The sequence below is a fragment of the Chelon labrosus genome (genome assembly GCF_963514085.1).
Source record: "Chelon labrosus genome assembly, chromosome: 5".
Taxonomy (NCBI): domain Eukaryota; kingdom Metazoa; phylum Chordata; class Actinopteri; order Mugiliformes; family Mugilidae; genus Chelon; species Chelon labrosus.
Window position 1 is genome coordinate 24,661,705 of NC_140341.1, and position 22,741 is coordinate 24,684,445.

General features: G+C 40.1%; 1 protein-coding gene across 1 annotated transcript; it reads left to right on the forward strand.

Annotated features, from left to right (window-relative positions):
- Window positions 1-1,524: 1,524 nt before the first annotated feature.
- On the forward strand, window positions 1,525-20,598 carry mrasa (muscle RAS oncogene homolog a). The gene is made up of 6 exons (XM_084544835.1): window positions 1,525-2,198; window positions 11,604-11,863; window positions 13,549-13,702; window positions 15,373-15,472; window positions 16,328-16,407; window positions 17,699-20,598. The coding sequence occupies exons 2-6, from the start codon at window positions 11,671-11,673 to the stop codon at window positions 17,796-17,798; spliced, it is 627 nt and encodes a 208-aa protein (XP_084400961.1). The 5' UTR covers window positions 1,525-2,198; window positions 11,604-11,670; the 3' UTR covers window positions 17,799-20,598.
- Window positions 20,599-22,741: the final 2,143 nt, after the last annotated feature.

A 22,741-nucleotide genomic window follows, 5' to 3' on the forward strand; every position in this document is an offset into this window, starting at 1 on the left:
TGCGCACCTCACGTCCTCTTCCTTGTTTCAATTAAATTATTTACCTCTTTCTCACACACTTACGCACACACACATTTGTCATGTTTACTGGTAAATGGACTGACATATCACCTACCAGTAACACGTATGTGTGTGCATGTTTTGTTGCATGTTTCTTGTCTAAACTTTTTGGGCACCCTTCCTGGCAATACTACCTGTATATGTCATATTTCTCTTTACATAACGTATCAGTAAAGAAATACCTTGAGATATCAGCATCCTTGACTGTTTGTCCTCTGTTTTTCCATTCTGAGTACACTCACCTGCTGGCAAACAGCCTCATTATTAGCAGGGTTTCTACCAGGGTTTCTGGGAAGCACTTCTTTTAAGTGGCTACTAGCTACTGTGACTAATTAATAAGTCCGTCAGCAGGCAGCATCTGGTTGAGTGAGGCAAACCGCGCTTTGGACAGTTAAACTGATAAACCATTGTATTTACACACCCACAATTGCAAGTAATGCTATGTTATGAATGAGTGTGGTGGCCCAGAATGGATTCTAATCCGGTTTTAATCTGTAAACAAACCATTTCAGGCAGTGGAACGTTCTGTCAGTGTGTATTTCAGCGCGTGCGGCTTTAATTGCGGCCCTAAGCGTCGGCCATGATCTGTTCTCAGTTTCACACAACCTCTTGGCACCTCTTCACGTGTCATTTTTGTATTGCACTTCAACACGTAGTCCGGCTGCTTTTTTCTTGATCTGTCATATCCTCGTTGACTTCTACAGCTAAAACAAACTTGCTGCAGGGTTTTCCTGAGCATGTTCAGTGAAAAGGCATAAAACGGTTAACAAAGACACTTTATGAAATAGTAAAAAATACAACACATTCTGAACCTTGTAATTACAAGATATTACTAATCGTGGGGGTATTAAGTCATAATTATAAGATATTTACATAGAAGATGATCGTATGGATGAAAAATCATGTGTGCCTACGTAGCCAAAAGCCACATCGCCCATTCTGTATACGTGCCGGTGAGTGTCATGTCTTATATTTCTCAAATGAAAATCTAAGAGGCTTACATTACTGTGTGGGCAACTGTAATGTGGCACGAACAGGACTCTTATCATCTTATGGGCCTTGTCCATGAAAACGTTCTGTCACGACTCAGTACAAAAAGCTGGTGTAAATAATACTGGGATAATGGCTGCTTCAATTTTTCAGTGTTGGCCATTGTAGCTCGGCGCCACGGCGTCATAATGGAACAGAGCCCTCATTAATGTCATCAGTAACACGTGTGCTTTTCCTACTATTAACAGTGAGGTCGTCTGCTGTGAAAAAAAGCTCACCACCTGGCTGCTTTTTCACCAGGACAGAAGATGAACGAAGAGGTCAGTGTCTTGAAACCTGTTGGTGAATTTGTCAGCGTATTAAATAAAATGGAATATGTTATGGCTCGAGCTTTTGTATTTATTATTTATCTCTGTTATACTTTATATTTTTTGGCATGCATTGCGGACAGCAAAGGAAGATTACACTGTACAGGAAAACATGTTTCTTTAATGTGAATATGACAATAAACACTTTGACTTGAATCCTTGTATTAATGGCACATGATTGTTTGATTAAAACTTTTAGGGGTGTGCTAAATGTACAAAACTTAATCATATGTGGGATGAGAACGATTCAATGTTCCAGACAAAAACACAGCCACCATCCTCATCAGTTTTCTGTCCTCCACTAATTAATCCATTTGACTCCCCTGAAATTAGCAGAAGCTAATTTGACAGGACTATCCCTTTAAAGAGGTCGCCACACAGGGGAAGAAACCATTCCTCTTAAAAAAGGGGAACTCTGTCGGTGCTTCGTCACATTTCAACATCTGTACGCGAAAACCGCACAATAAGAAAAAAATAACACTTTACTTTCGAATTCATCTTGGATGTCGATATCGCATCACACCGAAAACCAACATTCAGTCGCTTCACGTCTTGACGAAAGAAAACGACGCTCACCCCTTTGGGGCTTGTCTATTTATAGCATCAGCTGTTGCAATACAAAGATTAGCTACTCAACGTATTGTTTCGCAGATGTGGGCAGCGCACTCCCGTCTGTGGCGAAAGGGCGGCGGTGGTTTGAAGTCGGGAAAGAGGGAGATGAGGAGGAATATGTCGGCGTGAGGACGTCTCTTTGTGCTCCCGGCAGAGAAGCTCGTATCGGTAAGTGGCTTTGCTGTTGAGACTGGGGAGGTCGTGAATGCGGTATTCGGGCACAGAGCGGGCTAAACCCATCGTTAATGTAAAAACATTAACCAGCATCAACAACTTACTGTAAGCTAGCTAACAGTCGGCACATTACTGTTCGACCTGTGACAGCGCCGTGGACTGTCAAGGAGGGTCAGCTAGTTTTAATTAAACGCACTGACGTTTGCGGAATTTCCTTATTTCTGCTGCAAACTTGAAGAGAAAGATGAAGCAACCCAAATCCGCTATTTGAGGGGCGGCTACTGTCGGTCTCCACACAGACACTAATAGACGGGCCTCGGCTCTGTGTCTGTGTGTGTGTGTCAGAAATCCCCCCCCGTGTTAACGAAATAAAAACACAGCATTAGCCTTTTTCTGGTCTGTCAGAATCAGTAAAGCTCACAGACCTTTGTATTTCACCACGGTATTTTCAACAGCTGTGTACACACGCCACACTGGGGCGTCCGGCTCTGGAGAAGAAATGTGCACATTGAACCGCTGGACGGAGGAGAACAGAGAGATTCTTCATGTATCAAATCATAGGATGAGATCATTCAGAAGCACCAGTCAGTCTGCAGAAAGACGGACCCGCACACACTCGCAGAGAAACCCAATCACTATTAATAGCAAAGTGAAATCATCAGATCGTTTGGCTGTCTGGAGACAGATCCCTCTTTATCTTCCTATCCTAACTTCCCAGACATGCCAAGCCCTGCTGCTGCTGCTGCTGCTGATGGTGATGAGGATGTTGTTAGCTGACTTCTGATTGCTGTGTGACAGTTTTACTAGAGCTCAGTTTTGACCTTTCAGCCAATTTCAATCGTGTTTTGATGACTGGTATTCTCTGCGTGTTGTTCTTCAGTCTGTGATCTGTTACACATGTTGTACAGCTGGTATTTATTAGACGAACGATTCCAGGCTGGAGCCATGCACGTATGGCGTCTCACCTAGGTGACACTTCACAGCGTGACTACAGGTCGGCCCAGAGTGTGGAAAAGAAAGCCTCTTCACCCGAAAGAAGCAGCTGTAGTTATTTAGAAAATTTGGACAAATATAAATGGAATTAGGGCGGCACAGTGGCCAGGTGGTTAGCACCGATGCCTCACAGCGAGAAGGTCCCGGGTTTGAATCCATGTGCCGACTGGGCCTTTCTGTGTGGAGTTTGCATGTTCTCCCTGTGTCTGCGTGGGTTCTCTCCGGGTACTCCGGCTTCCTCCCACCATCCAAAGACATGCCGGTTAGGTTCATTGGTGATTCTAAATTGGCCATAGGTGTGAATGTGAGTGTGAATGGTTGTCTGTCTCTGTGTTGGCCCTGCAATAGACTGGCGACCTGTCTAGGGTGTACCCCACCTCTCGCCCGATGACAGCTGGGATAGGCTCCAGCAGACCCCCGCGACCGGTACAGAAGATGAATGAATGAATGAATGATAAATGGAATTAGATTAAACTCTCATGCTGATTCGAGGCAAGAAATCTTCTGAACTTCTCAGGTACAAAAGTGAAAAATCACATGCAATGTCTTGTATTGTATTATAGGGCTGATATTCAACTCTATAATGCAAAGTAAGTATTACCACTGTGCAGCTGAGGTTCTTTTCTTTTGATAGCCACTGTGTTATTTTAGTTTATTTGTCGAAGTGTCTGAATAATAGCGCGTAGCATTAAAAAAAAAAAACTAAAAAAACTGGCTGCTGCTTTGGGACTCACTCAGTCATTTGGATCGAAGTGTAGTGGAAATCTCATTTATATAAATGTCTGTCAGTGGTGACTGAGCCAATGGCCCACCCTTGAAAGTATTGCAGTATATCTATTTTAACGTTGTTAACCAAATGTCTGTAAAATTCCTGGGAACACTGTTTTATTGAGTTACTGCTAATGTAGGCTTTATACTCAGATATCTGTCTGTGGATCAGATGATAACCGATGGATTCACAGATTGTTGCTAATGCATCTGAACATTTGCTATTGCTGCAGCTTCACTCGAAATCCAATTAACTGACAGAAGAAGTTGACTTTAAGTGTGACTAGGGCTGCATGGTCATCAGTGATGCCAAAAATACTAGTTCAAGATACTAGTCATGTTTGAAAAAAAAAGCCTTTATCTGGAAAAAAGTCCAGTCTCAGTCATCAGAGGTGTAAGACTTCTTTAAACAGAGACCTGAGGACACTAAAAAGTAAAATTTAAGTGGTCTCCCACAGTAGCAGAGCCACCTCAACAGAGAATATTTGCAGACTTTCTGACCTCAAGAAGTAGAGGCATCAGCACTGGAATTTGGACTTAGACTTAGACAGACTTTATTCATCCACAAGGGAAATTGCTTGGTCACAGTAGCTCAGTTGCACATAGAAAACACTCTTGAGAACCACAAGTTAAAAAAATAAAAATAAAAATCTAACAAAATAAAATACAAATAAAAAATCTAGTAAAATAAAATTGCATAAGTAAAAATGTACAAAATTAGCATATGAACAAATGTACAAGAAATAGAGACAGAAGTAAATATATATTATGTACATAGGAAGGATTAATAAGGTGCAATAATGTGGATTAACATTAATAACATGGAGTTGTCTATTATCTGTGAGTTTTATGAGATTCTTTGTCTGTGTCTTGGAGTCATATTTGCATCGTTATGTGTTGTGTTTCACACAAGAGGTCAACAAAGATTCTCTAGCGCCAGTAACTAGCATAGCAATTCTGCTCTACAGTGCATTTGCAAATTCTCATTAGCTCACACCACGTAGATTTTTATTAATGTTTCCCTTGCTGTAAGCAGCCTTTAGCAGATAAATAATGCAGGTGCATTTCCAATAACAATCAGAGCAAGCCACTGAAGTTAAACCATTACTCAACACCATGCATGATGATTAATGACAGAATATACTAAACAACACCTTTTTTAAGAATTAGGTCTAAAGTGTGTACATGTTCAAATTTAAAATAAAATTGAATTGATTGATTGATATTTTAGTAAAATACGTTACTATGAGGGGCGGCGCAGTGGTGTGGTGGTTAGCACTGATGCCTCACAGCAATTGGTGATTCTAAATTGGCCGTAGGTGTGAATGTGAGTGTGAATGGTTGTCTGTCTCCCTGTCTTAGCCCTGTGATAGACTGGCGTCCTGTCCAGGGTGTACTCCGCCTCTCGCCCGATGACAGCTGGGATAAGCTCCAGCCCCCCCAGCCCTAATTATGAAGCAGTCCAACACAAACAGTGTTTTGTCATTTTGTCAAAAATGTGTCCACAAAACAAAACAGTTTTCGGCAGATCAGTTTGAAATATTGCAGGGAGTAATGGAGCAATGATTAGTAGCTACAGTGAGCTGTCAGATGAAGAGCTGCACACCTCTGACTTCTCAAAAAGGTACCAACACCTTTCACTCTGTCCTGCTGTTCCCAGACTCATGCTGCTCACAGCATAAAATCAGATCACTGTCGCTCACAGAATAATTGAAGAAGGCCAGTTATTGTTTGACTACTTTATTAAAATGACATTAGTATTTTTATTTTATTTTTCTGTCCTCAGGATCCTGTAAGGTGTAGTGTTAAACCACAACCAAAACAGGACTGAAAGGTTAGCATTATTGACAGCAAGTTAACTATTATTGTATGTACATATTTTGTCATAGGACAACAAACAATATGTCCAGATTACATAAATGGATGGTTTCAGACACATTCAAAGTGCATCAAGACGTATTTAGAAGCAGGGAAAGGTATTTGTTTAGACGTTTCTTGAAAGCAGTAGCCAACATAACATAGAGTTCATAACAAAATGATAATTTCATCATGATACAAATGAATCTAAAGCCAGTAATCAAAGTTTATTTTTTAAACCGATTAATTTAGTTTGTTTATATGTAAGGGTAAAACTTTGCAAACACACTGACAGTTGCAGAAGCAATATCCAGTGTACTGTATATGTGTGTCTAGCCAAAGCTAACTTCCAACACCAGTCCCTATTTATCAGCCAACCCTGACGATTATACAGAAGTATTGCCTGGTCATAGCAGAAAGGCCAACAAGCCCATTTTGTGTGAACTGACTAATAGCCACTCTTAATTTCTGTTTAATTTTTCATGTTTGGCCACAACTGCCTGTGGTCAGCAATGTGTTACACAGCATGTACTATATAAATACATTTAGAACCACAGATCAAGTAGTGTTTGTAGGTCCAACTTTGAATAAATGCTTTATTATTTGACATAATAGGTAGTGTAATTCCAGCAATGCTATGTATCGGACCTTAAGCTTTCAGAAAAATACTATCTTCCCTCCTCACTGCATTTCTTCCTTTCTCCTAAATGACTGTGGACATTTGTTGTTCACAGTAATCGCTCACTCCGAGTTCCCCATGCCTGGCAGGGGTTCACATTCCCAAACAGCCAGTGAAAGAGAGCAAAATGATCGGAGTGAATGAATGCATAGGTCAGAGAAGGACATGTCCAACACTTACAGTACACTTGTGAAATGTGTGTGAATTGTGTGCGGATGCAGTCTATAGCTACATGGGCATTAACAGACTGTTCTTTGAGACTGGAGATGGCCACATTACATCATTAAATAGTTTCTTGTCAATTTCTCTTTCAGACATTTACACAGAACTTACTTGGAGAAATTAGTTTTGAGACATGGCAAACTGCTGCTTAAATAATCATCCCTTTGAAGTGCAGGCTCCAGAAGGAAACAACTCCATACAATAAAACAGTGACTCACTGATGGTGTCCATGGATGAACTCTCCATGACATGAGCCATAGGATTCCTAAAGAACAGGGTTTCAGATTTAAGCCTTGATATTATTTGATCTGGTGACTTATTTAATGTATAGTTGTGATGACTGAGGAAATCGGTTGTATAGACTTTTATTTTTTTGTATTAGGCTGAAAGCATGGAGGACAATGGGGATCGACTTTTGGAGTTGGTCTCAAGTGGCCATTGGTGAAAGTGCAGTTTTTGGCACTTGGTGTTTATTTCATTTTTAGGTCACAGAGGTTGTCTCTTGATTGCATCTTACCACACACTTTATGGAAGTTGTATCCTGGAGATTGAAAATTTTGTATAAATATAATTTGTCACATTTTTAAGCGTAGTGAAATAATGATATGAAAATGTATGGCAAATTTCTTACTATAATAATAGTTTGGATAATATTTCCAAACTTGTTGCTCTCATAGAAATATTCATGTATTGAATTTGACCCATTTTGACAACATTGTAACATTTTAAAGCTTTAACACATTTTGAACTCAGCCTCAGTGTACAGTGCAGGCGAGGGTGTGCACCACTGTGTTCCTCCTTACTGTTGCTATGTGAGTTATGTTGCTGCTTTGTTCCCACGTGAAGAGGGAAATCCCTTTATCCTTTTCCGAGCAGCAGCTCGCCACTTCTCAAGAGAGGCTTTATGGGTGCACTGTGAAGACAAAATATAAGGTTCAAAACACACCAGTTTTACCTATTTTATGTGTAAATTCCCGTATAAGTAGAGCCATAATGAATTTAGAGAACGCATGACTGGAAAGTCTCTTTCTTTGGTCCTATAGCTGTTGAAAGAAATTAAATTAACTTTAGATGTGTTACATAATAATATACATGCTTTACACATGCAAAACGTCTGCCAGCTACATATATTTGTTCTGATGTAACTCCAATGTGTTTTGAACTTAATGTATGCTGTTGTAACTTTGAGGATTTACAATCAAGCTTTCTCTGATGAAAGTTAAAGCTGTGCTCTAATCTGCCCATATTAGTATTTTTAGGCCATTTTCTAGGAGAAATTAAAGGCCCAAAGAACAGGACAGCTCTTTTCTTTCGGTTCAGCTTGGTTTGCAGTACAGCAATCATTTCATCAAGAGTGAAGGTAAAAGTCTGGTCTGTCTAAAGTCTGGTCTCAGTTTGTTGCCTTCTATTTTCAGCACTGTTTTTCAGTACATAGCAGCCAAACACAGTTTGCGTTGTGGTGATGAGTGCCGTTTCAGAGAACAGCCCACCAAATAGACTCATAGAGGAAAATCCTGACACACCCTCAAGGTTGTGACCTGACTTGACTTTAACTAAGCCACCCCATGCATGGTGGGTGTGAAAACCACGATAGGTGGCAACACTGTGATTTCATTTAGCTTTTCTAGCTGTTGTGGTTTTTTCTACACAGTCCCGGAATTTGGTGTTGAAGCATTTCTTTTGAAATAGTGTAGTGGTATAGACACATATTTAGTGATGATTTTGGAACAGCCAGCCACCTAAATGAGGCTTTATAATGTCAGGAATTTGGTTGAGAAATTCTTTTCTCAACCTTACTGGCTGACGACTTCTGACTGACTGATTGGCTGGTTGGCTTTGGAAAGGAAGGAAACATCTTCCTTCCCTTCATTGTACTGGGCAGGAAAGGATGGACCTTAGCCAGCTGACAGCTGTTTCCTGGTGGATGAAGGAGGAATGGGTGCGTGGGTGGGTGACTGGAGGGGGCGTTATGCTAAGTACTAAGTCAATGTGTGACTTTTTTGTCCGCTTTTAACTGTTCCTGCAATTTAATGAAAACTATAAATCTGAAGGTTTGATGCTTCAGTGGAGTAGAATGGTTTATTTTAGAATTTCCTTCCAGCTTTAAGGCTGTACAGTAGATAACAAGGCACGCATGCTTTAACCTGTTCAGTATACGTTGCACATTCTAACAATAATACACACATTTTCTAAAGCAGAAAACCTCCAACTAATCTTTTATTGTTGTTGTTGTCGTCACTCAGTGTAGTTTATATAAAAACGTACTTACTGGTGAAATATTATTATACTCATATTTGTATTACAGTTGAATTCCAGTGTCATGCAAATTTATTATAGCTTATTGCAAATCCATGTATGCGCACAAAAACGTCTCTCTGTAAATTATGCCATTTGCACATTCATATATACTTATATATCAATGTGTGTGTGTGTGCGTGTGCTTGTGTGTGTGTGTGTGTGTGTGTGTGTATATTTATATATATATACACACACACACACACACAAGCACACGCTTAAATATATATACACGTGTATATATATTTATGTGTATACATCACTGTTGCTCACATTTACACACAATATTTTAGGTCAACTGAGAGCAATGTGTGCACATACGGCAAAAATAAAGATGATTCTAATTCTGAAATATACAGTATTTCCTCAGTGCAGAGGTTTCCACTTTAAGATCCACTGCTTTACCGCTCACAATACTCATGAACAAGTCAGGGACCCACTCATAAACTTTGCCACCAGAGTTTGAACTTAACCCATGAAGCTATGATGAATCATAACTAGGCTAACTGTAGGTGGTGATACACATCACCACTTAACATGTGCTGATTATGGCTGTTATTGATTGGACTGAGTTGAGTCTTAACCGGTTCGCTGTTTGATGTAATCACATGAGGTAGTGTGCAGGGATCACTTGTTTGCCGATGAAGTCGCTGCTCTTCGCTCTCTAATGATGATGTTAAACTTGTGTGAATTGTACGTCTGGAAAGCGAACTGTTTCAGCAGAAATAAAAAATGGACTGAAAAAACAGGAAGCAGTCTATGAAATAGCGGCGTCTGTAGTGACTCAACGCCACATTGTAACATTTCTATCAACTTTGTCCTCATATGCCCCTGCATCACTCTTGTGTTTTAGAGTTCTCTCACCCTCTCCTCCCTTCTCTCCTCCCATGTCTCGTTCTTTTTGTAGCTCCTATAGCTTTGTGACTAGCTGTGGTGTAAGCTGTGCCATAACAGCATGAGATTACATGTCAGATATTGAAGCTCACAGCTTTTAGTGAACCGTAAAATGTATTAGTGTATTATATTTAAGACAGAGTACTGTACCAGCTCTTCCCTTGTGGTGGGGTTATTCTTTCACCATACTGAGCCTTGACTTCACTGTAGATTATCTTCCCATAACCCTCTTATGTCGTAGCAAGACGTTTATTTTTGTTTTGAAAAAAGCCATAATTACATACTACAGTTGGCCATCATATTTCTCTGCTGGTTCTGTGGTTGTAAGAGAAGATGTTATTAGTCTGGTCTCCGCTTCTTGGCCAAATACAGAAACATTATCCAACCAGTTTGTGGCTTCTTTCACTCCTTAAATTTAAAACACTGCAACATAGGAAAAAAAAAATGTTTCTTATATCTTGGTGGATCAAGTTTTGCGATTCTGACTCTCAGCACAGTGTGAGAAAGCCATAAAGTGGCAAAAGGCCAAATTCCCAGCAAGCAGAACAGGAGTTTCAGCAGTTGAAATGTTTAAAGAGAGGAAGCAAATATGCGTCACTAAAGCATTTTTTCCATACATCTAAGCACTGTATTCATTGCAGGCTAACTTGAAGATGTGGCAACTCAAGCTGTTTTCACCACAACGAGATGTTTGTTGTCGGCTTAAGTTTTACAAGGCAGTTCTTACAGATTGTAAGTATCTGAAAGACAACACATACAGCGACAATCCGAGTGTAGGAGGGTGGTTCAGAAAATAATAAAGCTGGTTCTGCATCTGTCTGAAAGAAACGGGAACATGGCAGTGAAACATAACTCCAAACTAGATCAACTTAACACTGAAGCCACTGAAGCGCTAAAGGATGAATATAGCTAACCTTCAAACACAATGCTTCCTCTTTAGATGCCTGCGCTGCTTTCACTCTTAGACCACTTTATTGCATCACGGTTTGGTTTTATAATACCTATGATAGTGTTGATGAGTGTAGTAATCTCCTGCTTTGTTACAAATTAAACCATTTTTTTGTTTCGCAACATGTCTTGATAGCAGGTTACTGTGATTACCTCTCGTATATTGCATGCTGAGGTCCACCACACATATTAACATTGAAGGCCAGATGCAAAATAATGACTATCTGACGTTCTTGCTCAGCTCAATAAGGCAGAGTTCCTGTATTGGGGCTGCTAGCTGTTGGCTCTAAGACACTATAATAAAAGCAAATGGAAAAACAACTGCTGTGTAGGAATAAAAAGTCAATGTTTCACTTTCACAGGCTTTTGTCATATTATCCAGTCATGAACAGCTGTCACTCAGCTTGTTGACTTTCTCCAGCGGGTGCAGCTTTGGATCTAAATTACTGTGAAAATAGGCTGACTCCAATGCTGCTGAACTTTGTCATTTGGCCTCTTTTTCTCTAGTTTTACCATTTTTTTCCCCCCATCTTTCTACTTTGATGTAGCTCCTAGCTGTGTGTTGTCTCCATGGTGATGAAAAAGCAGCTGCAACAAAAAAAAAAAAACCTTAACACCTCTCTCCCTTGTTCTCTCTCTCTCTCTCTCTCTCTCTCTCTCTCTCTTTGTCTGTTTCTTCCTTCTTCCCTTTTTTTGTTGTCAATCCCCTTTTTGTTTTTCTCTTTCTTTGTCCTCCATTGCAGCCAGGTGTGTCTCATCAGCCACCCACCAGCCTGCTTCCCAACCTTTACCGCCGCTGTCGAGGTAGCCATGGCGACCAGCGCTGTGCCAAGTGACAACCTGCCAACATACAAGCTGGTGGTGGTGGGGGATGGTGGTGTTGGGAAGAGCGCCCTCACCATCCAGTTTTTCCAGAAGATCTTTGTGCCAGACTATGATCCCACGATCGAGGACTCCTATCTTAAACACACTGAAATAGATGGACAGTGGGCCATACTGGATGGTGAGTAGGAAATCATGAACCAGACCACAGCCAGGAAATAATCCATCATTCCATGCTAATCTTTTTTCAGATTTCCTTTTGGTTTCAGTTATAATTGGCCTCCAATAAGGTAATATTTGTTGTAGTATTTATTTATTTATTGATTGATTTAATTGTAACTGCCTTCCTATGGTAACGGTTTTGTACTGTGAGCTGACTGTGGAATAACAGAACAAATGACACGTGTGGTTATTGCTTGTGGGAGAGATTGTGGATAACTCCATAATTGTATCCTTTTGCCTGGAAAGTCTTCAGTTTATGTTGGAAACATATGACCCATCTTAAAACACATTAACATAATAGTTTATGGGAATATGTATTTCTCCAAATGTTTGGCTTTTATTCATTCCAGTTTTTTTGTGACAGTTCTTACATAAGAGTAGCCAAGGCTCGACAGTGGCACTTATATTAAGGTCACTGCACTACAGTGTCCTGGATCTACAAGTGTCTTACTCTGAGGAAAGTGCAATGGTGGAGGTGATCGCCAGCGGTGAAGCCAGACCAACTTCCCCATCTGCAAACTTTTAGTCACGTGAAGTTGGTGTGGTATCGCTCAGTTGGGAACTGTTCATGTTCTGACAAAGATCTGACAGGTCAATCAGATTGTTTGGGCGGGCTTTTGTGGGTGCATGACAGAAGAGTAACAGCACTGCAGTCATAAACTTCATTTTCTTTGTATCTGTTGAAACACTAATATTCTGAATAGAGAAGTGAGTCTGACTGCTCCTGATGATTCTGACACTTTGATAGCAGAATAATGAAAATGTGACCGAAATTCACTGCATCAGCTTATTTTGATATTATTTGTTTGAATTGTTTTTGCATTGATTCATTTGATGAGTAAAACTATTATTAATATTAAATATTGGACAAAATCTAATGATCAAGGCTTTAATCGGTTTTAATAGGCTTGTAACTGTGTAGATGATTCAGTTATTCGAAATGATTTTTTTTTTTTTTCCCGCTAAAAAGGCTGTTTAAGGCAATTTTTTGGATTCTTTGTTGAACTTTGAATGTGGACATATCCATACACTACCATAAACAGATGTCAGCTACACAGACAAGTTATTATTGTTTTGTTGTGAGGGACATTGCTCCAAGGGCAGAAAGCACACAGGGCTGTCTCCCATGTATGTCCACAGTTTGCTATTTTCTTGTTGCTAGCACAGTGGGGAGACCCTGCACAGAATTTGAAATGGTTTCTTTGAGTTTAATGCTATCTGTGTGTCTCTTTTGATGATAAATCATAACGGTATAGATAACGGCAAATTTCATCACACAGTGTACAGCCCAAATAAGTTGTTTTTATGGAGCATGTTCAGCTGGTCTGCTCACAGCACGTACGCTCTGGTCACAAATTTTGGGCTGCAGATGGACTTCAGCAAAGATGTCCATGTGCACACGGAATTGGGCAGATGACAAAATTAATTTCCTGCAGACTCTTAGAGACACGCTATGCCTTTAGTTACTGCCACTAAAGAGCTTACTAAGAAGTCTGTTTTAAGATGGACAGTGCAACGTGCTCAAAGCTTACGTTCAGCACATCCTGTATATTATGTGGATGCTTGTTATTGTTTATTAAGAAATTGGGTAAATGAGGCCGGAGCACTGTGTGGTAATGTATTTGTGTTCCTACATCTACCCAGTGCTGGACACAGCCGGCCAGGAGGAGTTCAGCGCAATGAGGGAGCAGTACATGAGGACAGGAGACGGCTTCCTCATCGTCTTCTCAGTTACAGACAAGGCCAGCTTTGAACACGTCGACCGATTCCATCAACTCATACTACGGGTCAAAGACAGGTAGGATGAAGCAGTGCGACAGAGCACAACACACACATTTGACCCAAGAAAAAACACTTACATTAAAAACATATTTTGTGTAATAAAATAACATATTTAGGTATGAATATGATTCAGAGTCGGGTAGCAGTGTCATGTTATAACACAGTACTTGAATAAATAATCGAAGCGCCATGATCCCTGCTTGGTGGTTGGGTCTCTATAGGACTGCTCTCCTGACTTATGGCATAATTTACAGGCTGTGTGTGTGTGTGGGATGACGAAGTGTGTCTCTGTATGTGAGGACATGCTGATAAATCACTGAATTACAGTTCATTTGGTCTTTTGAAGAACAACTGGTCAGCAGTGGCACGGTGGTTAGAGATGCCGATTTGAGACTGTAAGTAAGGTAACTAGTTTGAATCTTCTCCACGTCCATGGTTGAGGTATCTTGAGCACGTACCTGACCCCCAGAACACTTCCTGAGCACTGCACCAAGTGTGCTTACCATGCTATGTACGTGTATGAGTAGATGGATTAAATTCAAACGAAGTATTCCACCATGAAAGATCAGTAAAGTAGAATTGTTATTATGTTGTGTTGGAAAGATATTTTTTAACTCTTCTTAGATTGCCCTCTATTTTTATTTTTTTTACTTTAGTTTTTTAAATTTGCATTTATTGGTTATGAAACCATTACACTCACAAAGGTAACATGGGAGCACAGTTTAAGTTGATGAGTCCATGGATGACTGCACCAAAATGTCTGATACACTCAGCAACTGGACTGACAATCAGTGTCTGCACAACTATGGTAAATATAGCAAGGCAAAGTTATCGAAAGAGGAAGTAGCCCTGTCAGATGTAGTAGACATTTACATTATGGTAAAACAGCAGGTCTGACTGCTGCTTGTTGCCATGTTGCAGCATGTTTGGATCACAATTTAGTTTATTTGGCTGTCCGTCACGTCAGAAAAGCAGAATTCAGGCAGCTCCTTCATGTTGACATCTGTTATGGTTTGGTCCCATATGTGCATGTCCCTTTTAACAACAAATACAATACACAAATACACACATTCAAACTTAAGTCTTTTTAGGATTAAAGTTCGCACGTCCCTGTCAGCTCAGTTTGAGCCTTGCTGTCTCAGCAGGCCTGATTCAGTTTGCATTAAGCAGTAAGTTTATCGCATCATTTAGGATAAGATTGGATGAGATTTTTCTAAAGCTGCAGACAGTTGGCAGGACCTCAGAGCAGTTTGTTACGTTGTGAATCCATGACAGGAGAGAAGAGATGCATCTGTCCACAGACAGTGACTGACAACAGAAAATAAAACTGAATCTGATATGAAACAAAAACAGAAACTAGGACTGAGCAAGTCACCATCTGTCTCTATTTGGTAGTTATCAACTCTAGCTCATTCTTCCATTTGATTTTAGTGTTGCAGAAATCTCACACCTTGCATGCAATTTCTGTAGCACAGGATGCCTCTTTAAACTAAATGTGTGGTAGTTATATAGTGTGCTTGAACAACTGAGACAGCTTTAATATGGTATTGCCACAGACTGCCTGTATTCAGTTAGAATATGTACACCGGTCAAAAGGCTGGTACACTTTTATCATAGTCTTTAGACTTAAAAAAAATAAAAAAATAAATAAAATAAATAAATGTGTATGTGTTCGTGTAATCCCAGGGAGGCCTTCCCCATGGTGCTGGTTGCAAACAAAGTGGACTTGGTGCATCTGAGAAAGGTCACATCAGACCAGGGTCAAGAGATGGCTGCAAAACATAATGTAAGTAGCAAAACATTTACTTCCACACCTGTTTATGTGCAGCATACTGATAGAAATAAAATTAAACCATCTGGTTTGTACATGTTTGTGTTCAATAAAGAGACTGTATGCAGTGGTAGGAAAAGGCCACAGAGTTGCGTCCTTGCATCTGAAATAATTCTGTCCAAAGTCAGAGGATGTTAGAAGTTTAATTTGGTTTCCACAGATAGACTACTTAAATTATTCATAGCTTAATCTCAAGAACACTTTGATGATACGTATTCAGAGAACACAGTGTAACCATCGACACGGTAGAAGCACGACTGAAGAAATGAAGACAGAAAACTGTGTTTATCCTAATCTCCAAAGCATATCATTTCCATACAAACTACACCATTTCTATAAGATGAGAGAACACTGTCCAGCATCTGAAACCATGCAAATCTAAAAGAATATCAAGTCTGTCAATGGCAGTAGATATCAAATAGTTCTTATAAATACATACACGTTAATCGTAATTAATTAAGCTCATCATTCAGGCCCAGCGGGAGGGCTCAGAGTTGCTGAGTTTGTGTGGTGTTGAATGAATTTGGTCCTGGAGGATTAAACTCACTCTGCTACACACATACACTGTCCTCTAGCTCCAAGGAGAGGACTTAAACTGTTTTAACACACATGTAAAACACACACTAACTAGAATAAAGTTGATTGTCCTTTCCGTAACTCTTATTAGCCTAGATCTTTTGATCCCTTATACTTTCTCCACTGTGAAGCATCTCTTTGGGTGAATACTAATTCTATTATGTCTCACTATACAGTACATTCCAATGCTCCACTACATTGCTCAGATTTCAGTTTTGAACCTTCTTTCTTCAGATAACCTATATTGAAACCAGTGCCAAGGATCCTCCAATGAATGTGGACAAAGCCTTTCATGAGCTGGTCCGTGTTATAAGGTAACTGCAGGTTCATTTATTTTCATTCTCTAAAGACCTTGAGATCTCTGTGTGAATTATAAACAGACACAGATTCAGTAAAAGCTGTTAATCTGTGGAGGAGAGTAGTGGCAAGCCTTTAGGATAATTGCATAAAAGCTAAAATTCAACTATTACACGTATCACAACTGTGTAAACTCAGTGGTAATTTCCTTTTCACCCTTCTTACAGTGCACATTTGACTTTTTCAGAGATTAGTGTGACTCTGAGAGTGTAATGCTGGTATGTGAAGGCAGTGAAAGTGTTTTTTAGGAGGAGTGGAAAGGGACAGAAAAATCCCACAGCTATTTCCTGTCGTGTAATTTCGGAAGAATTTGGTTTATGTACATGTTTTCTATGTGGTCACATCCTGTCTTAAGTCTTGTTGCAAGGGCCAATAGGCAACAAGTTGCCATGTTTAGTGTTTAGCATTTGGATTTAAATACACACCAGTGGAGGATTCGTGTGTTTTCATATCCGTTTGTAAGATTTGCGCCAGCGTAAGAAGGTCTCATTGTGCATCTGTAGCTGACTCCTGAGGAAACAGTTCTTTCATTGTGGAAGAAAACTGAAAAGAGCAGATTTGTTAGTCAACATTGCCCTCTTGTGGTCAAAGCCAGTCAGTCTCTGTCATCTCTGGACTCTTGCGCTATCAACCTATAAAATAATTATAGTAAAATCTGTAAGAGATGACACATTATATTAATTAGTTCTGCATTTTTAATTAATAATCTTTTCTCATATCAAACTAGTCCTAATTTTAGTTTTTGAAAAGAAAAATCTATTCTGTCGAGAGAGAACTTAGAACATTCACAAATGAACACAATAAACACAACACACACAGTTGTACAGTGCAACAAGGTTTTGTTTCCAATCGGTAAGGTGCTCAGTGTAAACACTAAAAACAGCATGACTACAGGATATACAGATATCATGTACAGATGTAAGATCACAAGACATAAAATACATGGTCCAAAACTGGCGAACCACACAATAACAGTAATGGGATGCTGTCGTTTTTGAAAGACATTTGTTCGGTTGCTTGACATTTTGTTTCAGAAACAGGCTAATTGTTTCCCTGTGTTTCAGGTGTTTATGCTAAGCTAACCAGCTGCTTGCTTTAACTTAATGTTCACTAGTCAAGCAGATCTTGGCAAGAAAATGCCTTCATTTAACAGACCTTAGCAGACACTAGCCATTATATTGCTTTATATCAGACAAGTTGAGCTGTTTTTCTGTCTTAGCCATGTTTTTTCTCTGTCACCGCCCGCAGACAACAAGTTCCAGAGCGAAACCAGAAGAAGAAAAAGAAGATGAAATGGAGAGCCGAGCGTTCCACGGGCTCCCACAGGTTTCACTGCGCCATATTGTGACCTCCCTCGTCCTCTGCATTATACATACCACACACACACCCGCACGTGCATCAACATAGCTTTGGATGTCAGGGAACTCCCCAGCAGTGGTTAACTACTGGAGCACAAAAGGGAGGTGGGGGGAGGGGGGATTGGTTGATGAGATGGCTCGATGGATCCTGAGGGTGAAACGAAACGTTGGACTGGCGTCCCCTCAGCCGCTCTCGATGCCTTGGACTGAGCGCTGTGTCCTCTCCCCTCGCTTTATGATCCCCGTCTGTATTCAGCCCTCAGCTACATAGTCTCCTAACTGTTTCTCAATCAAGTGTAATTTTTGAATTTGATATCAAATGTGGCACAAGAGTACAAACTCAAGGGAAGAGGATAGAAATCACAATCACCTTGATACTGGCGCTTGAGAAAGGGAAGGAAAAGGCTCAACATGGTGCCTCACAGTGTATGGACCCCAACAACCTGCTATTCATTGCTATTCTACCCTCACACTCCTACAGTTTGTGGAAGAGAAGCAGCTGTTTGATCCGTGGAGGGGCCTCTGTGTGTTCATCACAGGAGCACAGTGGGTGGATGCGGGTGGTGACAGTGATTTTGGTGGTGACCGTAGATGTCGTGTAGTGTTGTCGATGAGTGAAGTTCTGTGAGTACAGCGTGTACCCTCTGGTCATGTGACGCTCTGGTCGGGGAGGATGGGAAGTCGTGTCTTAGCGAGTGAAAAAGAACGTGACGAGTAAATGTGTCATGTGGATTGACAGGTGGATGCTTTGGCCACATCAGCTCGGTGAATAAGTGTTTAGACGTTGTAATTGTAAAGACAATTAGTCGGTGGTTATACTTCGATTTAAATGTGACAGGGTTTATACCAACACTGACCTGTTGTTTACAGACACTCTTTCAAAGGTTAATTTCCCCACATGGACACATACAGTACACAAAAGCCACTTTTCGTCTTTGAGTATTTGAGAGTAGTTATTGTCGACTTGGTTGCCTCTTCAGTCATTGTCAGTGGTGTGTCGAGTGCAATCCTTGATCAGTACTGTATGAACAATAGTCCTGATATACTATACACACATATATATATTTTTCCCTTCTTAACAAATTAACACGCGTCTTAAAATTTTACTTTCCATGTTGTTTTTGTAACAAAAAATATAGAAAAGGTATATTTGTGATATATAAGAAAATCTAATTATAGATGGCTATGGAAACAAACTCAATGCTGTTTTTACAAAAGACGACAAGAGATGAGGGATGCTTTGTGTTTCAGAGCTGAAACAGGCTGGAGAAGCTGATTTGCACTGGCCACTAACCAAAATAATGTGATGTCACTTTATTTCAATCTTTTCAGAGTGCACCCAATGTTGCCAGATGACAGCTGATGGTTTCCAGCATAAAATCTGTCAAAAAAATAAATAAAAACAACACAAAAAAAACAACCAAAGCATTAGTTTGATATTTGGTTTGGTACTTTTACCACCCAGATTACTTATGCTAGTGCAGCCTACAATAAAAAGGAATGATTGAAGCATAAAAATAATACAGAAACAAACTGCAGCAGCCATACTGCTCATGTAGTCCACTGATCAGCCTGCAGAGTGCTTCTCTACATCTACCAAATGAGTACATGCGTTTTGGTTTTGTTTCAGATTAAAAAGTAATTCGAAAATCCACCAAAACAATCCCAACCCAGCTCAAATGTTTTGACCCACAAAATAAAATTCAAACCTGCCTATTTGTGTGTGAAACCACCAGGTCTGACAACGCTGAGTGCACCACTGAATTCAGGACTAAGACATAAGATGAAAGACAGAGGGAAATACTGTAGCCCTGGGAATACGTCCGCATCCCGACCGACGCTCCTCACGGGCTTAAAGCCATGTTAGCTACACATCACCATCATAGTTGTAGGAAAACCACACACTCCAAGCAGCAACACATTCAATCGCATCCGTGTTTGTGGTCGCGAGGTGGAGGAATGTACAATTTAATAACCTGCGAAATGGCTCGTACTGTTAACTCACTAAAGTTTCGGTGGACGGCTTTCTCGTCCGGACGAACACCGACTCTTGAAGGAATACATTTTTGCACTTTTAATACGATTTCTGACTTTCCTATTGGCATGTTGTTTTTCTTTTCGAATCTGCAAGTGAAATGAAAGGCACGGAATAAAAAAAGAAAAAAAAAGAAGAAAAAAATATCTGAATGTAAAAAAGGAATAACAAGCAAGAGAACATCTGATTAGTGTCATAACCCCGTGTGCCTGTGTATGCCTGTTGCCTTGGTGATGATTGTAGCCGAGTAAATAGGTTTGGATTCAATCATTCAAAGGGTATTTACGGAAATATTACTCAGAATCAAGAAGGCTGCGTGTGAAACCTCTCATTTATTGAATGGCATACAAACTCACCTCAGCATGGACGTAGAATATCAGTGTTAACCTACATCTACCGGTTGAGGGACTTCACATGGAGTTTCCAGAGAAGGACTCTAAAATACTGATCAATTGCAACGAAGCAACAGACTCTGGATTGTGAGGAAAAAAAAAAATACTGAATGTGTTTGATGAAAACGTCGCATCATGTATGTTTGATACCATTTTGTATTATTGATATGAATTGATTCTTGCAAAGTGTTTTTTAAGCAACTGAATAATTTATTACTGTCTATGTTACCTCAGTGTGTCCCAGACCTGGACAAAAATAGAAAAAAAAAAAAAAGAAAAAAAAGATTTTTGTTTTGTTTTTTATTTTAGGGGGGGAATTTTAATGGGTCGGTGGCTTTTTGCCTTTGAGTCCCTGATGTTGTGGACCAAGATGAAGAAACAGAATTGAGCTATAAAAAAATAAATAAATAAAACAAAAGTATAAGGACCTCTGCTTTACTGGAGCTCATGTAGATGGCCTCACAGGTGAGGACGTCAGGGTCAAGACAAAGAGAAGCCAGGAACGATGTTTCCTCATTTCCTTCCTGGCTGATGGCTTCATATTTACTGTATAGACAGATATCAGTCTTCTAACTCTCAGCAAAAAAAAAGAAAGAAAAATCAAATGAGTGTGTGTGTACCAGCCAGGTGTCCCCTGTTTGACTTCTTGGTTTTAGATCCAAAATACAGTTTGAAAACCACCTTCCCTGGATTAATCACCGTGGCTGATACAAATAACTCAGACCAAATGCTGAAAGTGAAGACAATTATATGACCCTGGATCATATGTGAGCTACATGGAGCACTTTTCTTTCAAGAGGTAGCATTTTGTTTTTTTCTTTTTTTAAATTAAAGTTATGTAATTGATTTGTGTACTTCCTGAATCTTTGTCGGTATGTGAAGGGCCGTGTAAACTTTTGAGTTTGGATTACAAACGACAACAAAGGTAAAAAAAAAAAAAAAAAAACTAAAAAAGAACATTTGGAGTTGTGTGTAATGTGTGTTTTTATTTTCATGGCAGGTCTGTTGTGTTCTAACTGGCTGTGTCAGACTGAGGAGCTAGACGAGGCACAAACAAGCTGTGGCCTTTTTAATCTAGCCTCAGGGGTCGATTATATTTCAATAAAAAAAAAAATACAAGTATTGTGACTTTACATGTTTGACTGCTTTATGTTTTGTCTGATGGACTCATTCGCCACTTTAATAGGTACATCTGTTTAACTGTTTGGTAATGGAACTATCCAATTAGCCAGTCACAAGGCAGCAACTCTGTGCTTTGAGGCATGTAGACGTGGTCAAAACACATCAGAACTGAGAAGAAAGGGGATTTAAAGGACTTTGAACGTTTTAGGTCTGTTTCAAAAACTCTCACATAGCCGTCTCTAGACTTTACAGCCAATGGTTTAGAAAAAGAAACATGTCCACTGAGCAGCAGCCAAAATGCTTTATTGATGCCAGAGGTCAGAAGAGAATGTCCAGACTGGCTCTAGCTGATAGAAAGGCAACATTAACTCAAGTAACCATTTGTTACGACCACGGTACACAGAAGAGCATCTCTGACCTCACAGTAAACCTTGAAGAAAATGGGCTAGCAGCAGAAACCACGAGTGCCACTCCTGTCAGCTAAGAACAGGAAACTGCAATTTACAAAATTAGATACTAGAAGATTGGTCTGATGATTTGCCATAAACAACATGAAAGTATGGATCCATCCTGATTTGTATCAAAGGTTCAGACTGCTGGTGGTGGTGTAATGGTGTGGGGGATGTGATTTTGGCACAATTGGGACCCCTTTGAGTAACAACTGAGTATCATTTAAATGCCACGGCCTACTTAAGAACTATTACTGACCATTATCATGCCTTTATGACTCCAGTCAGTGTACCCATCCTCTGATGGCTGCTTCCAGCAGGAGCAAAGAATTAAGGCAGCTGTGAAGACAAAAGGCCGTCCAACCTGGTGCTATCAAGGTGTACCTAATAAGGTGGCTGGTGCGCATGCATATTAGAATTCAAAGCCTGTGATCAGAGTCCTGTTAACATCTGCTGGGAACACGGACATGCGTGTTTCTGGAGTCAGCTTGCTTGTTCAGTAGAATCTCCCCTCATTAATCTTCAGAGCCGTCAAGGTCCATCGAGTGCGACGCCGTGAGACTGCTGAACGCTCCATTTTGCCTCATTGATTTCAGTCCCTCGGGGAAGCGAGGAAGGCCGGTGCACAGAACAGGTACTGCATCTCTGTAATTGATTTACATTCATGTTCCCTTCAGAGTGAAATTGGTGAGGCGCCACGGGGATGGAGAGCCTAAAGCTAGTGTTTGAGTTTATTAAGAAGATTTAGATCATATCTACCTTCCGGTGGCGAATCAAGGAGAACCACCTGATATCTTCTGCATCACATATCTCAAACTCAGATAAGTGCATCTGCCTGAAAGCTCATTTGATAAGAAAGTTTGTCTTCACATAATCAGGGATATTTTACTGAGGCAGGTGAAAGCATCTAAACATTTTTACCAGACAAACTGAAA

What these genes read in the sequence shown, in the direction of transcription:
- mrasa (XM_084544835.1), top strand. Translation starts at nt 11,671, where the DNA reads ATGGCGACCAGCGCTGTGCCAAGTGACAACCTGCCAACATACAAGCTG. An exon ending in ATACTACGGGTCAAAGACAG is followed by an intron (nt 13,703 to 15,372) that starts GTAGGATGAAGC and finishes GTGTAATCCCAG; the next exon opens with GGAGGCCTTCCCCATGGTGC. An exon ending in AGATGGCTGCAAAACATAAT is followed by an intron (nt 15,473 to 16,327) that starts GTAAGTAGCAAA and finishes TTCTTTCTTCAG; the next exon opens with ATAACCTATATTGAAACCAG.